Genomic DNA, 14,454 nt, shown 5'->3' with positions numbered 1-14,454 from the left:
TCACCACTGTCGTCAGGTGAGTCCTGCAGGTCTGCTTCTTCACAACTACTTGACCCACATTTTAAAGTATCAGCAGTTAAAGTCATAAAGAATTAATGAATTGTTTACTTGCGGTTCACATGTACTAAAGTTCATGCTGAGTCGTGCACTCAATAGTGTGGACGCCATTTTGAAATACTAGTGTCCGAATTCTTAGTGAACATCGTTGTACCCTGTGTAGTGCACTCAAATGTATCCCACAATGCACTGCGAAAAGTAGTGTACAAGCGAGCACCCTAACTCGGAAAATGGGATACATTTTTAAATGTAATTTCTACTGTGCGGTTTGATATATGAAATTTTTGGAAATAAGAATTTTTTTCAGTAGGGGTCCAATATGATCATCTTAAAATATTACAACATAAATGTGTAAAAAAAAATAAAAATAATTAACCTTCACTGTCCCCCGCCCCTTACTTAAAATTGTTCGTCGGAATCGTTTGTTCCTCACCAGGCGACGGAATCTCAGTAAAAGAGTATTTACAAAGATTAAAAGTAGCTCTGGATCCATTTTTTGATGAAAAATTGCTTTATTAAATGTTTTCACGACAGTGGAATAGGACTCAAGAATTTGCCATCACGTCTTGGCTTGAAAATGTCAAGGGACACTAATTATTTTAGGTAATAAGTAATTGTTATTTTATTGAAATTAATATTTTACTATATAAAGTTAATTCTAGCGTGAAATATTGCATTTATTTATGAATGTATTGGGGTGTGTTTCGGATGGGTTAAAATTATTAAATGGACCTGGCCACTTTTACCGTCGACCTGGCTCGTAATTATGCGACATCATGATGTTATTTTTGTGCGCCGTAGTGTCCGAAACATAATTTTAAATTCAGTACACTACTTAGTTCACTCAATCCAAGTCCCCCATGTAGTGAGTAGGGAATAGGGAACAAATGTGCGGTTTCAGACACAGCACAGGTTTTCAAAGGCATTCCTTCAGACATTGGGCCAGATTCACGAAGCGTTCTTACGAACAAATTTGTTCTTAAGTCCCACTTACGAACAGTTGACGAAGATTGTGGCATTCACCAATTTCTTCTTATCCTGGATTTATGCGTAGGTAAGAACAAATCCTACGAACACTCAGGAGTACTCTTGCGCACATTTCAGTGCCGACATGTTGGCATGGTTGGGTTTTCTTCTCTTGTGCAGTTCAATAAAATTCAATATTACAATGATAATTCTGTCATATTTATTTATTTATTTGTTTATTTCCTATTTTTGGTGATTTACGGAGAATTTTAAAATTACGTAAATGTGCCAATGACTTAACATTAATCAACCAAATTGGAAACCATGCCAAAACTGTCTTTTTATTTGATTTTATCTTGATTTATTTTATTAGGGGATCGAGGATATGCCCTGGTTGTTGACACCACTGACCAACCCTCAGACTCCACAGGAGTTTTATTCAATCAGATGCATGCGCGCAGTCGCTCCACCATTGAACGCACCATCGGCATGTTAAAGGGGCGCTGGATGTGTTTGGACACAGAGCCACAACCCCCCGTGAGGATGTGCGTCCTGACGCAATGATGGGGCCAGACTGCAGGCACGCGGTTCACGTTCGAGCGCGATTAATTGCCCGTTTGTGAATAAAATGCATTATTGTCACAATCCGAGCACAGCTTTTACACGTTTATTTTTTTTTACATTCTTCTTTTTTTTTACATTCTCGTTGATTTCTTTAAGCGTGTTGGCTATAGTCATCAGGGTTGAGGCAATTTTATCAAGCGTGTTAGCCATCCTTTCTTGATTGTTCAACACGGCGTCAGAAATCAGGCGTGGAGAGGCAAGCTTTGGGCATTTCGCTTTGGGCATTTTGCTGCTTTCTGCTCTGTCTAACAGGGTCCTGCTGCAGTTCCTTTTATGGGCATTAGTGGGCGGTGACTTATGCTAATCGTATGTTAATTAGACTCACCTGGCACGCGCTTTCAACTTACGAACAGATGGCATTCATCAATCTAAGAACACAGCTGCGAACAATTCTGGGGCTTACGAACGCGTTGATGAATCCGACGTAGGGTTTTCTTAAAAAACTTCTTAAGGACAACTTAAGAAAGAATCTAAGAAGATTCGTAAGAACATATTGGTGAATCGGGCCCATTGTTTCCAAAAGGGGCCGCCAATTTACTGCACAGGTCCAGAGGGCTTTTGCAAGACCCCGGGAGCCTGTCTTCTGTCTACCACCCCCAGTCCAATGGTCAGGCCAAAACGGCCAACCAAGACCTGGAGTCTGTTAGGCACAATAGTCACGTATCAAGACACCAAATGCAGACACACACGACCGGGTGAGGTTGCGAATCAGTTTTACTGAGGTTCTGGTTAAGAACAAAACCAAGTGGTGCTGGAAGCAGACAAACACGTTCAAGCTGGAGCAGGCTGGGCAGCGTGAACAGGCATCCAAAAGCGACCTGTGCGAGAGATGAATAATTAGTTTCCGACTGGAAGCAGGAACGTAGAAACAAACACCTGTTCATCCTGGAGATGCTCAAACACCGAGAAGATCAACAGCAACGGGTACTGTACTTGTTTTTAATGGTGATGTCATTCAAGCCTCAATAATTGATGCACGGCCGGAGAGACTTGTCCTTCTCCACGAAGAAGAACCCCACCCCAAGAGGTGAAGAGGACGGTTGGATAATCCCCGCCGCTAGGGACTCTGCTATGTAGCGTTCTATGGCTTCTCTCTCAGGGCGTTACAAGTTGTACAGCTGACTGGGAGGAAGGGATGCCCCGGTCAATAGCACAGTCATTAACCGGTGGGGGGGCAAGGAGTTTGCCTTCTCCTCTCTGAACACCTCAGAGTTCGTGGTACAGCTCGGGCACCCCAGAAAGGTCGGGGGTGCTGGTGGGGAGCATGGAGTGGCCGAACTCATTCTGGGAGCCAGTGCCGATTTAAGGCAGAGAGAGTCAATGAGAACTCTAACTCACCACTTTGCCTTGCACCCAGTTGATGTGGGGTTATGGTGGCGCAACCTCGGATAACCCAGAACCATCAGAGTCCTTGAAGCTGGGATCACCAAGAAGGAGATTGTCTCCAAATGGTTCCCCGAGTGAGTGACCTGGGCGATGACCCTGCCATCCAAGGCTTTAACGGTGTAAGGAGAGGGCAGGGGTTCCAGCACGCAGCCCACTTGCAGCACCAATTCCTGGTCCAAAAGACTGTCCTGGGCTCCAGAATCAATCAGGGCCTGGAGAGGAAGAACTTGACCTCCGACACACAAGGAGACCGACAACAGGAGTTGATCCAAAGACAGGGGTTTGTCCTTACCTGACTTCTGGCCTGCCAGTACCCCAACAGCTACTGATGGGCCCGCCCTTTTGGTCGAACTGGGCAGTCTGCAATGAAGTGACCCAAATGGCCGCAGTACAGGCACTCACCCGCTCCGATTCCGCAATGGTGCTCCGCTGGCGTTAGCCTGGCACACCCAAACTGCATAGGCTGCTCCGCAGCGGTCGGCGCATCTGAGGGCACAGTGTGAGCCACCTGAACTGGACTGGGAGGCCCCAAGTGAGCAAGGAACAGAACTGGGGCCGTGGATGGTGGGGCCCGATAACTCAGAGTGCGGGAGGCTCGCCCCCGGGGTCTCGCCCTCAGGCGGTTGTCCAATGAAATGGCCAGGGAGATGAGGGAATACAGGTCCTGGGATTCCTGCAACCTGTTGTGTCAGGTCAGCCACTGCCTTGGCCAACTAGGTGCTGTTCTCTACCAGGGCTTGTAACAGCTGTCCATGCTGTCCCAGTAAGGTTCCCTGGTGGGACACAGCATGCTGTGTATCCGCGGGGTCCATTTGCTGGCCAATTCATACTGTTCATACTGCACTGCAGACATGAATCAAGACCTCAAATGCAGACACACACGACCAGGTGAGGTTGTGAATCAGTTTTACTGAGGTTCTGGTTAAGAACAAAACCAAGTGGTGCTGGAAGCAGACAAACACATTCAAGCTCGAGCAGGCTGGGCAGCGCGAACAGGTATCGAAAAGGCGATCTGCGGGAGAGATGAACGATTAGCTCAGAATTGGAAACAGGAACGGGGAAACAAACTTGCATACAGAGTTTTAGCAGCCAGGCTGTACCACGGGGGGTTAACAACGAACTGGCATTGATTGGAGAGTTGACCAGGCTTTTAAAGTGAATGGCAGGTGTGGATGGATTGACTGGAGATCAGTCTCAGGTGTGTTTTGATTGCCCGATGGGGGAGAGTCTGTAAGCTGCACCGCCCAGCCTGAGAATAGACAGACAAGGGAAACACAGAAAAGACACACATGGGGAGGGGGAGAGTGAAAACACTTGGGACTCCTAACAGAGTCAAACCTTTGCAACCTGTCTTCCTGGAGTAATCATCTTCATTGGGTGGAATATGCCCACAACACCCTCACATGTTCTGCAACAAGACTGTCCCCTTTTGAAGCCTCTCTGGACTACCAACCTCCCATCCTCTCCTTCCAGGAGCAAGAGACGGCGGGTTTATCAGTGCAGGAGTTCTTTCAGAGGGCCCGGGAGACTGGAGAGCACCCAGAACACCAGCCAGCGCTCGGCCAACTTCAACTCCCACTGCCAACCAGCCCCCCTCCTATCAACCTGGTTAGTTTGTTTGGCTGTCCACCGGGAATATCCCGTTGGCCACCAAATCCTGTAAGGTCACTCCCCGCTTCATTGGTCCAGTCCCCATTGAAAGTATTATAAATCCCTCTGCCATCCAGAGTTGTAAATCCCTCTGCCGGAGTCCATGAAGATTCACCCAAACTTCCACGTCTCTCAACTCAAATCTGTGTCCCCGAGCTCTCTGTCCCCTCCTTCCAAACCCCCGCCTCCCTGCCGGCTCATTGATGATCGGCCCGCTTATAGGGTGCGGTGCTTGTAGGAGGTCCGACACAAAGGTCAGGGTCTTCAGTACCTACTGGGAGGGGTATGGCCCTAAAGTATGCTCCTGGGTGCCTCGCTCTTTTCTTTTAGACCCAGACCTAAATGCCCAGTTCCACTGTGAAAACTCTGACAAACCCTGTGGGTAACCTTGAGGCTCCCATTGAGGGGGGTTAGCGTTAAGAGTTTTCTCTTGTGTGTTCCCTCTCCCCCTCCCTTCTGAATCGCATTTCCAATCTGGGTGAGGCTGCTTCCCAATTCACTCCCATCTTAAAAATTACACACCTGCTACTCATCACATGACAATCATCTTCACCTGCCTCCTTCTTTTAAAGACTGTTTCACACTTATATCTTCGCCGATCCGTTGTTCAATCCCCCTCAATACAGCCTGGCTCCTAAATGTTCTTTTGGATTCCTGTTTCAAACTCGGAACTCATTGTCTGTTTGTTCTACAGATCGACTTCTCAAATGACTGTTCGTGCCGCCAAGCCTGACCCAACTGTGTTTTCCCACCAAGGAGTTATCTGCAGATTACCAACTGCTAAATCTTCAGTAAAGCTTCTTGTAGATCATCTTTTGCTGTTGTTTTTGTCTATGAATTCTGGGGTTCAGTTTGTGTCTTTCGTTCATAACAGTCAAAGCTATCCCATCTGGAATTAAAGCGTTGCCTCGGCCTCTACGGCTGAGCTGTAGATTTCCGTCTACCTCATGATGACTTGTTCTAGTTTTGCAGACCAAAACCTGAAATGAAAACCCTCCAAACAAAATTCAGAAGCAGGAGTTCATTGTTGTATCCTGAGGAACATCTGATCATAAAGCAAACAGAGAAGTCTCATTTGGAAGAACATATTCAGCCTTTATCATGAAATCAATGAAATTTCCAGACATTTAGAAGATTCAGGTTTTATAAACAGACTATTACACAAAAGAAAAAAACTGTTTCTCCTGAGCTGGACTCATTCAGAAGAGGACAAATGTCCTGACAGCTTGTTATCAATGAGCCACAGGTGTTTCTATGTTAGAATTCACCAAACAGCAGAACATCAGTTAATAATACTCATCATCTGCTCCCTGTTTAGCATCAACCAGGCACTTTAGTTGTTCCTGGTTCCTCTTCATGCGCCCCAACAGGCTCTTTATCCCTTCTGTGTTCAGCAGCTCCTCTCCAGTGATCCGACCCAGTGCTGTTGTCATCTCCTCCATCACCTTCATCACAGGCTCCAACAGGACCAGATGCCGGGTCTGCAGCTCTGCCACATTCCCTATCCCACTCAGCACCCCCAGCTGATTGACAACTCTCCTCATTTTACTCTGAACATCAGCAACAACCTCCCGCCTCCCAGACAAATCTCGCAGGTTGGCGTCAGTCTGATGAATTTTGTGGTCAACATCTTGGATTTCACCTTCAGCTTTGGAGATCAAGCTCTGGAACTCCGACACTTTGTTGCGGTATTTTGTGACCTGAGATTCACAGCTGTCCACCTCACTTCTAGCAGTGTCGACAGCACCAGAGGCCTGATCCATATCTATTGCACCAACAATAGCCAGACCAGAGCCTGAAATAAATGTAAAATAGATTCACGTGACCAGATCGTGATTGTCCAAAAACATCTTCAGTGTGTCTCACACTTGTCTTCTAGTAACTTTAGTCAAACACAAAATCACTGAACATGTTTCAAATCATCTGAAGCTTCAACTTTTATTTACTCACCAACAACCCATCCAATGAATGGGATGGCCAGCAGACCAAGTCCTACATTCCTCATCGTCTCTGCTTCATCCCTCTTCTTTCTCATGTTCTCTAAAGTTTCTTTTGCTGATTCCAGGTTTCTCCTCTGGGTGTTCAGAGCATCTTTGTAGGTCTCCAAAGAAGACTTGTAAGAGCCCAGCTGTTTTTGTAGCTTGTCTAACTCTAACTGTTTCTCCTGTTTCAGCCTTGCTAAACGACCCTGGTCTGCAGTGAGAACCTCAGTCTGCCTGTCCACGTCCTGGAGCTCCTCTGCAGCTATCCTCTCAGAGCTTTCTAGTTGTTGTTCCATATTTAGAATCTGTCTTCTGATATCATGAAAGGTTTGAGTGTCAGGAAGGACCATGTCTGCATGGACACTGAGGAGGATCTCTGAAACTTTATTGAAGGACTGGAGTCCACTCTTCAGTGGGACGATCACAGCCTGGGCCACTTTCCTCAGCTCCCTGTCCTGGGAACCTACAGAACTGTGAGTCCAAAAAGGAAAGCCTTAAGAACCCGGACCACCAGGGTCGACTTACCAAACACTTGACAGGTCATTACGGTGTTTTGATAAAAATATGTTTACATTTGTGAACCATTTCTAAACCTTGTTTATGTACTTCTGCATTTACTGATCATTGCTGTTATTTTTTCTTTTATGGTTTATAATAAGTATTTATAGTTCTGGACACCTGTGGTAGCAGGGGCAATAATTACTGTGGCACCAAAAGGCCCACCTGGGACGTAGCTGTAGGTTTGGGTAAAACAGAAGCTGAGCTGATGGTGAGCTGTTAGCTGATGCTCTCCTTCGCTCTTCACACCTCAACTCTTGGCTTTACAGTGGGTTAGTGTAAAGGTACCTTAAATGTGTATCATCCATGTAGGTTTTTGTGCGTTAATAACTGAAATGTTGGACAATTTTGGCTCATATGCAAATGTTCTGACCTGTTTACGGACGACACACATAATCCAGCCAAAACAGTATCTATTATGATTAGTGATGTCAGTGTTAACGCCTTAATTATCACGTTATCACGGACCCACAGACTTCCTGTGAGGCCGACTGTCAAAGTGAATGTATTCATTTTGACATAAGCAAGTTAACGTGATCATTTGGACAGCCCTAACTCTGACTGTTGATCAAACTGTATGTAAACTGTGAAGTCTTGTGGTTGTGATACATACCTACAGGAAATGTTCCAAGCCATGATCACACTAGACTGAAAGATGGAGACCTAAATATTAAAGAAAAAAGAAAAAGCTCATTATGACAGAAACCTTTGAACGCCCCTCTCTACAACCAGATACCAGGACTGTACTTTTGGAATTATCCAAATTTCCCATGATAAACACAGTCAAAACAATTGTTTTGGCGTTTGATGGATGAACAACAACCCATTAATCAATAAAACAAATCATTCGCTGGCGCCACTTCGTAAGATGACTGATTTACCCTTCCGTCTCATGTTCAAAAGGAGGCAACAGGACAACAGCTCAGCTTAAAAACAGGACTTTTATTTACTGCTGTCATCACAGATCAAATGTCATGGCACACATTCTACTGTCAGACTGGCGTCGTCTCTTCAACCAGGTTTGGGTTTTTTTGGCTGTGCCTTGATCATTTTCTCCCAAGGTCTCACTTTTGTGGAGGGCAGATTAAAACACGAGTCCCAAAACTAGTTCAAACTTTTACCAAGTCTTGTTGCACATGTTTGTAAGTAATTAGCATCAAAAAGCAGTTGTGTAGTATCTTTTGCTCAAAGCGCTGATGTGACGACAGTTCAATTATTCTAAATCGTGTTGAATTAGTAGTAGTCCTCCTGTCCTTCAAAGCCAGCCTGGACAATTTCTTTAATCCTCTCAGTCTCCTGGGGTGGGGCAGCAGGAAGAATGGCCTTCAGTTCACACTCGATTTTCTCCATTCTTGCATCGGTCTTCCTCTCAAAGTCTTTTTTGTTCTTGATCACCAGCTGCAGAATACCTCTCTGAGCGTCCTGGCAGGACTGCTGCAGCATGGCGCGCTCTTGATGGAACTCAGGTCTGTCCTTATCCATGGCCATGAGCCTGCCCAGGCTGCTCACTCTGTCCATCAGGTACTTGCTGGACACCTGAGTGTACGTCCCTGAGATCATGTGGACCAGGCTGGCAACGTTGGAGGCTTGGAAGGCTTGGTTGTACAGGAGGTCTTTTGTGAAGAGCTTGTCGTTGTAAGAAAGTTTCTTTGAGTCATCACATGTAGTAACAAAGTTTTTCAGGGTCTTGCTGAGGCTGGTTTTGACAATGTTGGAGACCATCTGGAAGAAGCGAACCATCTTCTCCCATTGCTCTTTGACCCTGCCCATGGCGTCCAGACCCTTGACCAGCATTTTGATGGTGGTGTCAAAGTCAATCTCTTTGATGTTGCATTTTTGCATCTCACACAGAATCTCAGTCAGTTCCCTTTCATTCTTCTCCATGTTCTCCACACTCTTTTGATAGGAGTCACGCGTTTGCTTGAGTTGTTCTCTGCTCAGCTCAATCTTGTAACGAGCATTTTCAGAAGCTGTCTGACCGGCTGATTTGTGTTCTGAGTTGTTCTCCGTTTTGAACATCATTGGTGGTTTGGGGGTCAGAGCAGGAGTACCTGAAATTTTCTTGCTCTTGGAGTCAAAAGCAAGTGAATCTTCATGCAACTTTTTGATGCTTTTAACCATCTTTTTGGTCTGCTTGTCATTCCACTTGTGTTCTGGAGAATACATGTTCATCTCTTCACAAATGTTGATGCCACGCTCACAGATGGACAGTGCTCTGTCACATAGTTTCTCCTCTGGTAACGTTTTCAGTTCCCCAGTGATCCTTTCAAATTGCTCTTCAATCCAGTTAGCCTTGGAACACCTTTTATTTTTCTGATCGTACAGGTCCTTCCAGTCTATTTCTCCATTTTTGACGAACCCTTTTAGAAGCCCTGCCAGTTTCAGAATCTCCTCAGATTTGCTGCAGACTCTTATTTGTGCAATCTCATCAACCTTTGTATCACTGGCATTTAGGGTTGTGGGTGATCCACCTGCTCCCCCAGATGAGTCACTTGTTCTGGAAACAAATCCATTCAGTATTCCTGTTACTGCTGAGGAGATTCCTTCCACAAAATCCATGGCGATCATCTCCCACCCGGTGGGAATGGAGTTCATGGCGCTGTTGAATGCCTCTTGTGCTCCTTCCATCTCCTTTTCCAAGTCCTCCATTGCTTTCTTGGACCGTTCATTCAGCTGCTTGGCTGTCTTCTCTTTCATTTTAGTTTCCTCTAGCTTCATCTTCACCTTTTCGAGCTCTTCTCCATAAAATGTTTAGCATTGACACAGGCCTCCAGCAGCTCCTGGATTAAGCAGATGACATCAAGGTACTTCTTTTCAACACCTTCTGCCAATATCACGCACTCCTCTGCTATGTCACGGATGTTGTCCAGCTGGTTTGGCAGAAGAGTTTTGATCACATCATCACTGCCGTTAAAGAGAACATTGACTGCCGCCTTCATGTAATCAGGAACTGTTCCCGTGTGAATACGGATTTGATCCATGTTCTTGTGGGCCTCATTAAAAGCCTGCCAGCCTGAGTTACACACTTGCATCAGACAGGCTCTGAAGGAGTTTGGGTACTTGATGTACTTGAAACCTCCTTCTGGGCGGTTCTCATTGATAGAGAAATCCTCACAGGAAGAGATGAACACCAACTCCCCCATTATAGCAATAGAGAGAGGAGCAGGGCTCAGGTATTCCTCCCAGTTTGCATTGGGCTGCATCAGCATTTTGGTGGTCTCCCGCATCTCTGCTGCAGTGGTGAGACTTTGAGTGGTCTTTACGATCTGGTTGGCCATGTTTCGATACTGGAGAGAAAGGACAGGACAGAGGATTTCAAGTACTTTTCTACTCTGATGAAATATTCAAAGTTAACCGCTAAACCTGCGACAACATTTATGTAAGAAGAGAACAGTCCCCTTAGGCCAGTGCTTCTCAATTATTTTCTGTTACGCCCCCCCTAGGAAGAAGAAAACATTTTGCGCCCCCTGGGGGGCGCGCCCCACTATTTGAGAAGCGCTGCCTTAGGCCAAGAAGACAGTTGCTTAGCAATCCACTTTGTGTTGATCAAGGTGTGCACTCCCCTTCTTTGAATGTCACTGTATGAGATTTTGGTAACAGAATCCCTTTGGTCACCTTAAAATTCTCTGTGCCAAATTTTACCCTTATGAAGTGGAGACAGAGTAAAATCACCAAGTTTTTATTTTTATCTTCACCAAAGCAGAAAATACACCAAACTGATAGAAGTCGACCTAAAGTGATAAACAACCGTCGGCAAGTAAAACCATCATCTTCATTCACCAGACTTCATTGTAGTGTCTCACCTTCTTTCTTGGCCAGACGTGCTGGTAGCTGTGTGTTTGTATGGAACCTGAAATATTTTGATGTGATCACATGATGTTCTGAAACACCCAGTGTTCTTATGTCAAAGTGCTGTCTATAAGACGGAACACCTTAGGGAGTCTAAATGGAAGGTTTTGTCATCAACATTTGTGACTCATTGGCCATTGAAGGACATTCTAAAATACACAAATTTACTTAAATGTTTGACTCTCTCTTTCACTCATTAAAATGAAACATTTCAAGATTATTTATAGCTTAGTGTGATTATGCAATATCATATAAGGAAAGATTTTTTTCATCTTTTTAATGTTTTTATATCGTAGGACATGTCACCACCACAACAACCCAAACGATACATGTTCAAAGATTAATTTCTTTTTGTTTCTACTTTACATCCCACATTGAGTGGTGCTTTTAGCATGAGCTGCTAAGCATTAACCTGACACACCTTTATGTCAGTCGTGTTTTTTCGGAGTTTGTAGGTGTGTTTGGACCCAGTTGGGATTATCAATCAGTTTGTTGGGTTGTGTGTAATAAAATTAGATTACCTGAGCAGCGATCTTGTGGCTGAGTTTAATCTGTGGAATGCAGCACAGAAAGAGCAGGTGGGTGAGAAAAAAGCTTTGCATTCATTTGGTTTGAGCACAACATCGGTGGGAAAATGAAAGGAAACGAGTTGTGTCCCAGAGAAGAATAGTGACAATGTGACAGGTATGGTATGGACCCAAGTGCAGTACACAACAGGCAAAGAACTAATGATCAGTCAACTGGTTTATTAACTGCAATCTGGCAAACAACAGACAGTTCGAGAGCGGGGCAGTGGACTTGGTCGAGGCAGGCAAAAGTTCAGTAACTGGGAGGCAGGCAGAATCAGGCAAACAATCCAGAGGGAGACTGGCTGAGCTCGTGGTCAAAACAGAAGATAGAGTTGATTTACCAGGGGTCAGGTAGAACAGGCAGGTCGTAAACAGGCAGGGTCAATTCCAGGAAGACAGGCAGGTAAATGCTGGAAAGTTGTGCATAGCAGAGCACAATCTGGCACTGAGTGAGTGTGAGGCTGGAGAATATATACTGGTAGGTGAACTGATTGATGAGTGAGGGCAGGTGTGTGATCAGTGACTGAGAGCAGGTGTGTGATCAGTGACTGAGAGCAGGTGTGTGATCAGTGACTGAGAGCAGGTGTGTGATCAGTGACTGAGAGCGGGTGTGTGATCAGAGGCTGTGGTGTGAGCAGGGGAGTGGAAAAGTACTGAGTCCATGGGCTGGAGCAGAGTGTGACAGACAAGAAGAATTAGACCTACATTTTTGATCATAAATTGATCTGTAGTCTGTTCTAAATCTGATCTCTTACCTTTTCTGTGTGGAGAAGCAGAACTGTGTGGCAGCTGAAGCACAAGTGGACTCAGTGCTCTTGACAGACCCTTAAATATCCTATATGTTAATGGGGAGGGCTTGTGAAGGGACCAGATGGTGTGAAGATCAAATCTATCAACTCTGAGGTGAAAGTCTGTTCCGCATTTTAACATTTGAACAGTTTACACCTTTGTCTGCATTAAAATTCTTATAGATTTAAAGTGTTGAGAAAAGACAGAAGTTGCTGTGAGCATTGGAAAGAGTAGGGTGGTCCGCTGGCAGGACACTGGTGTCCACTGGTGGGACACTGGTGGTCCACTGGCAGGATAGTGGTCGGACACTGGTGGGATAATGTTGATCCAGTGGTGGGACACTGGTGGTCCACTGGTGGGACACTGGTGGTCCACTGGCAGGACACTGGTGGTCCACTGGCAGGATAGTGGTCGGACACTGGTGGGCTAATGTTGGTCCAGTGGTGGGACACTGGTGGTCCACTGGTGGGACACTGGTGGTCCACTGGCAGGACACTGGTGGTCCACTGGTGGGATAGTGGTAGGACACTGGTGGGACACTTGCAGGATACTGGCTTTTAGTGGAACTGCTGGGAGGGGGACTAACTGACCTGTCGAGGGTTGAGATAGTGACGGACGGAGGACGGACAGACAGACGGACAGACAGACATACATACATACATGCCTGTTCTTCCTCCAGGTTTTTAAACTTCTTTCACTCACTCTTTGTTAGAATGTTTTGTGCTCATTCCAGACCTTCCAGCATTGATTCTTGGACTGATTTCTCTGTATTGAACATTCCTGTTCCTGGCCTGCCTGTTCTTTCCCCGTTCTGGAAAATTGCCTTATTTTTATCGCCTTAAGTCTCTGCCTGCTCCCTGTCTGCTACTGTCGGCCTGAGTTTTCCACATTCTTGGTCATTCTTGGTCGTCTTGGTATTATTATCAAACAGTGGACTTACTTCCGGAATGACTTTGGTGCGAGCTCTCATTACAAACTGAAACTGCTTTTGAATAAAATAACATTTCCTGCTAAGTGCTCCTCCGTTGTTTATGTGCTGCATCTGGGTCCAGTTTCTACCTGTGACGGATGGATGATAGATTGATAAATAGAGTGATGAAGAGGGAGGAAGCTGCTCCTGAGCCTTGATGTCTGGGGTCTTTTTATACTTTTATACAAACCTGGAACGATTAAACTGTTGGTATAAAAATCTCTTTACTGTGTTTGCTTTGTGTTTCTCTGCCATATGTTGATTGGTGGATCCACAAGTGGTAAATGTGTATCTGGGTATAGGTCACCATCGGACACCCCAGCCCAACCAACATCGTCAGAGTTCTGACGGTGTGATCACACCTCGCTAAAGCTGATGCACCCAGTGTTATTAGCTACAAGTGCAGTGAGTCTTATTCATGTGAAGGGAGTCACAGAGAGGCAGAAGCAGTTTTTAACTTGCTTTAGGCAGGTTTGACTAATAAAGAGGAAAAGTGGAAGAATTAAGATAATTTGTTTGGACTCACGACTCAGATGACAGAATCATTGTGAAAGTGGGGTTAGCTCAATCAGTCGGGGACTGAGATGATCTCAAAGGGTTCAAGTTCAAAAAACTGGAAAGTGGGCCAGTAGCGGGAGGGATGCTTGGACAAGGCGTGTTTGGATGCTGAAGAATCAAAAAGATTATGTTTTTGGTGGCTCCAGGGAAGGGTACAGACATAAAGGTAATCACTGTTTTTGGATGACAAACTCCCCATTATCTCGTATCCTCTAAGTTTGTCCCATAAGTTGATTCTGAGGTGTGTTAATAGGGAATTTTTCCTCATAATTGAGTCCAAAAACAGCTGGGCTGACAATTGTAAATATTAAACCCTTCAATATTTTTGACCTACAATCTCCATGTGTGGTAAAAGCTGACGACCCCCGAGTCAGGACTGAATTGACAGGTGGAACAAATGTAGCCAATCAAGACACGAGCTGACTGAGGACTAAGGAAGCAGCCGTAAATAAAAACAAGCATGTTCCTGCTGCCTCCAGGATTTCCTCCAGTCTTT

At 45.3% G+C, this 14,454-nt stretch overlaps 2 protein-coding genes and 4 long non-coding RNA genes across 7 annotated transcripts in view; 2 read left to right on the top strand and 4 right to left on the bottom strand.

The window, feature by feature from the left end:
- Positions 1-820: 820 nt before the first annotated feature.
- On the top strand, positions 821-1,673 carry LOC130533249 (uncharacterized). The gene is made up of 2 exons (XR_008952517.1): positions 821-1,111; positions 1,397-1,673. It is a non-coding gene; the product is annotated as an uncharacterized LOC130533249 (long non-coding RNA).
- LOC130533247 (uncharacterized) lies at positions 1,325-3,465 on the bottom strand. Its single transcript, XR_008952515.1, has 3 exons — positions 3,326-3,465; positions 2,986-3,245; positions 1,325-2,465 (listed from the first exon to the last, which is right to left on the bottom strand). It is a non-coding gene; the product is annotated as an uncharacterized LOC130533247 (long non-coding RNA).
- A 457-nt stretch (positions 3,466-3,922) lies between these two features.
- Positions 3,923-4,243, bottom strand: LOC130533248 (uncharacterized). Its single transcript, XR_008952516.1, has 2 exons — positions 4,110-4,243; positions 3,923-4,045 (listed from the first exon to the last, which is right to left on the bottom strand). It is a non-coding gene; the product is annotated as an uncharacterized LOC130533248 (long non-coding RNA).
- Positions 4,244-5,757: 1,514 nt separating this feature from the next.
- Positions 5,758-14,454, bottom strand: part of LOC130533241 (uncharacterized) — an 8,982-nt gene continuing 285 nt past the window's right edge. Inside the window, exons 1-5 of one of the 2 annotated variants that reach the window (XM_057046517.1) lie at positions 11,983-12,020; positions 11,594-11,623; positions 7,837-7,886; positions 6,634-7,136; positions 5,758-6,478 (exon numbers count right to left, since the gene is read on the bottom strand). In XM_057046517.1, the coding sequence (XP_056902497.1) occupies positions 5,970-6,478; positions 6,634-7,136; positions 7,837-7,859 (1,035 nt within the window). In that variant the 5' untranslated portion in view covers positions 7,860-7,886; positions 11,594-11,623; positions 11,983-12,020 and the 3' untranslated portion in view covers positions 5,758-5,969. Of the gene's footprint in view, positions 6,479-6,633; positions 7,137-7,836; positions 7,887-11,593; positions 11,624-11,982; positions 12,021-14,454 lie in introns of those variants that run through there. The other variant, XM_057046516.1, reaches the window with a different exon arrangement.
- Positions 5,764-14,454, top strand: part of LOC130533244 (uncharacterized) — a 9,056-nt gene continuing 365 nt past the window's right edge. Inside the window, exons 1-3 of the long non-coding RNA XR_008952511.1 lie at positions 5,764-5,898; positions 10,961-11,749; positions 12,332-13,997. This is a non-coding gene — a long non-coding RNA (uncharacterized LOC130533244). The remainder of the gene's footprint in view (positions 5,899-10,960; positions 11,750-12,331; positions 13,998-14,454) is intronic.
- LOC130533240 (uncharacterized) overlaps positions 8,146-14,454 on the bottom strand; it is a 29,497-nt gene continuing 23,188 nt past the window's right edge. The window contains 2 exon segments of the mRNA XM_057046515.1: positions 8,146-9,973; positions 9,976-10,510. Of these exon segments, the coding sequence (XP_056902495.1) occupies positions 8,457-9,973; positions 9,976-10,501 (2,043 nt within the window). The 5' untranslated portion in view covers positions 10,502-10,510 and the 3' untranslated portion in view covers positions 8,146-8,456.

This window comes from Takifugu flavidus, chromosome 10, assembly GCF_003711565.1.
Source record: "Takifugu flavidus isolate HTHZ2018 chromosome 10, ASM371156v2, whole genome shotgun sequence".
Lineage (NCBI taxonomy): Eukaryota > Metazoa > Chordata > Actinopteri > Tetraodontiformes > Tetraodontidae > Takifugu > Takifugu flavidus.
This window is presented reverse-complemented; position numbering and strand designations above follow the sequence as displayed.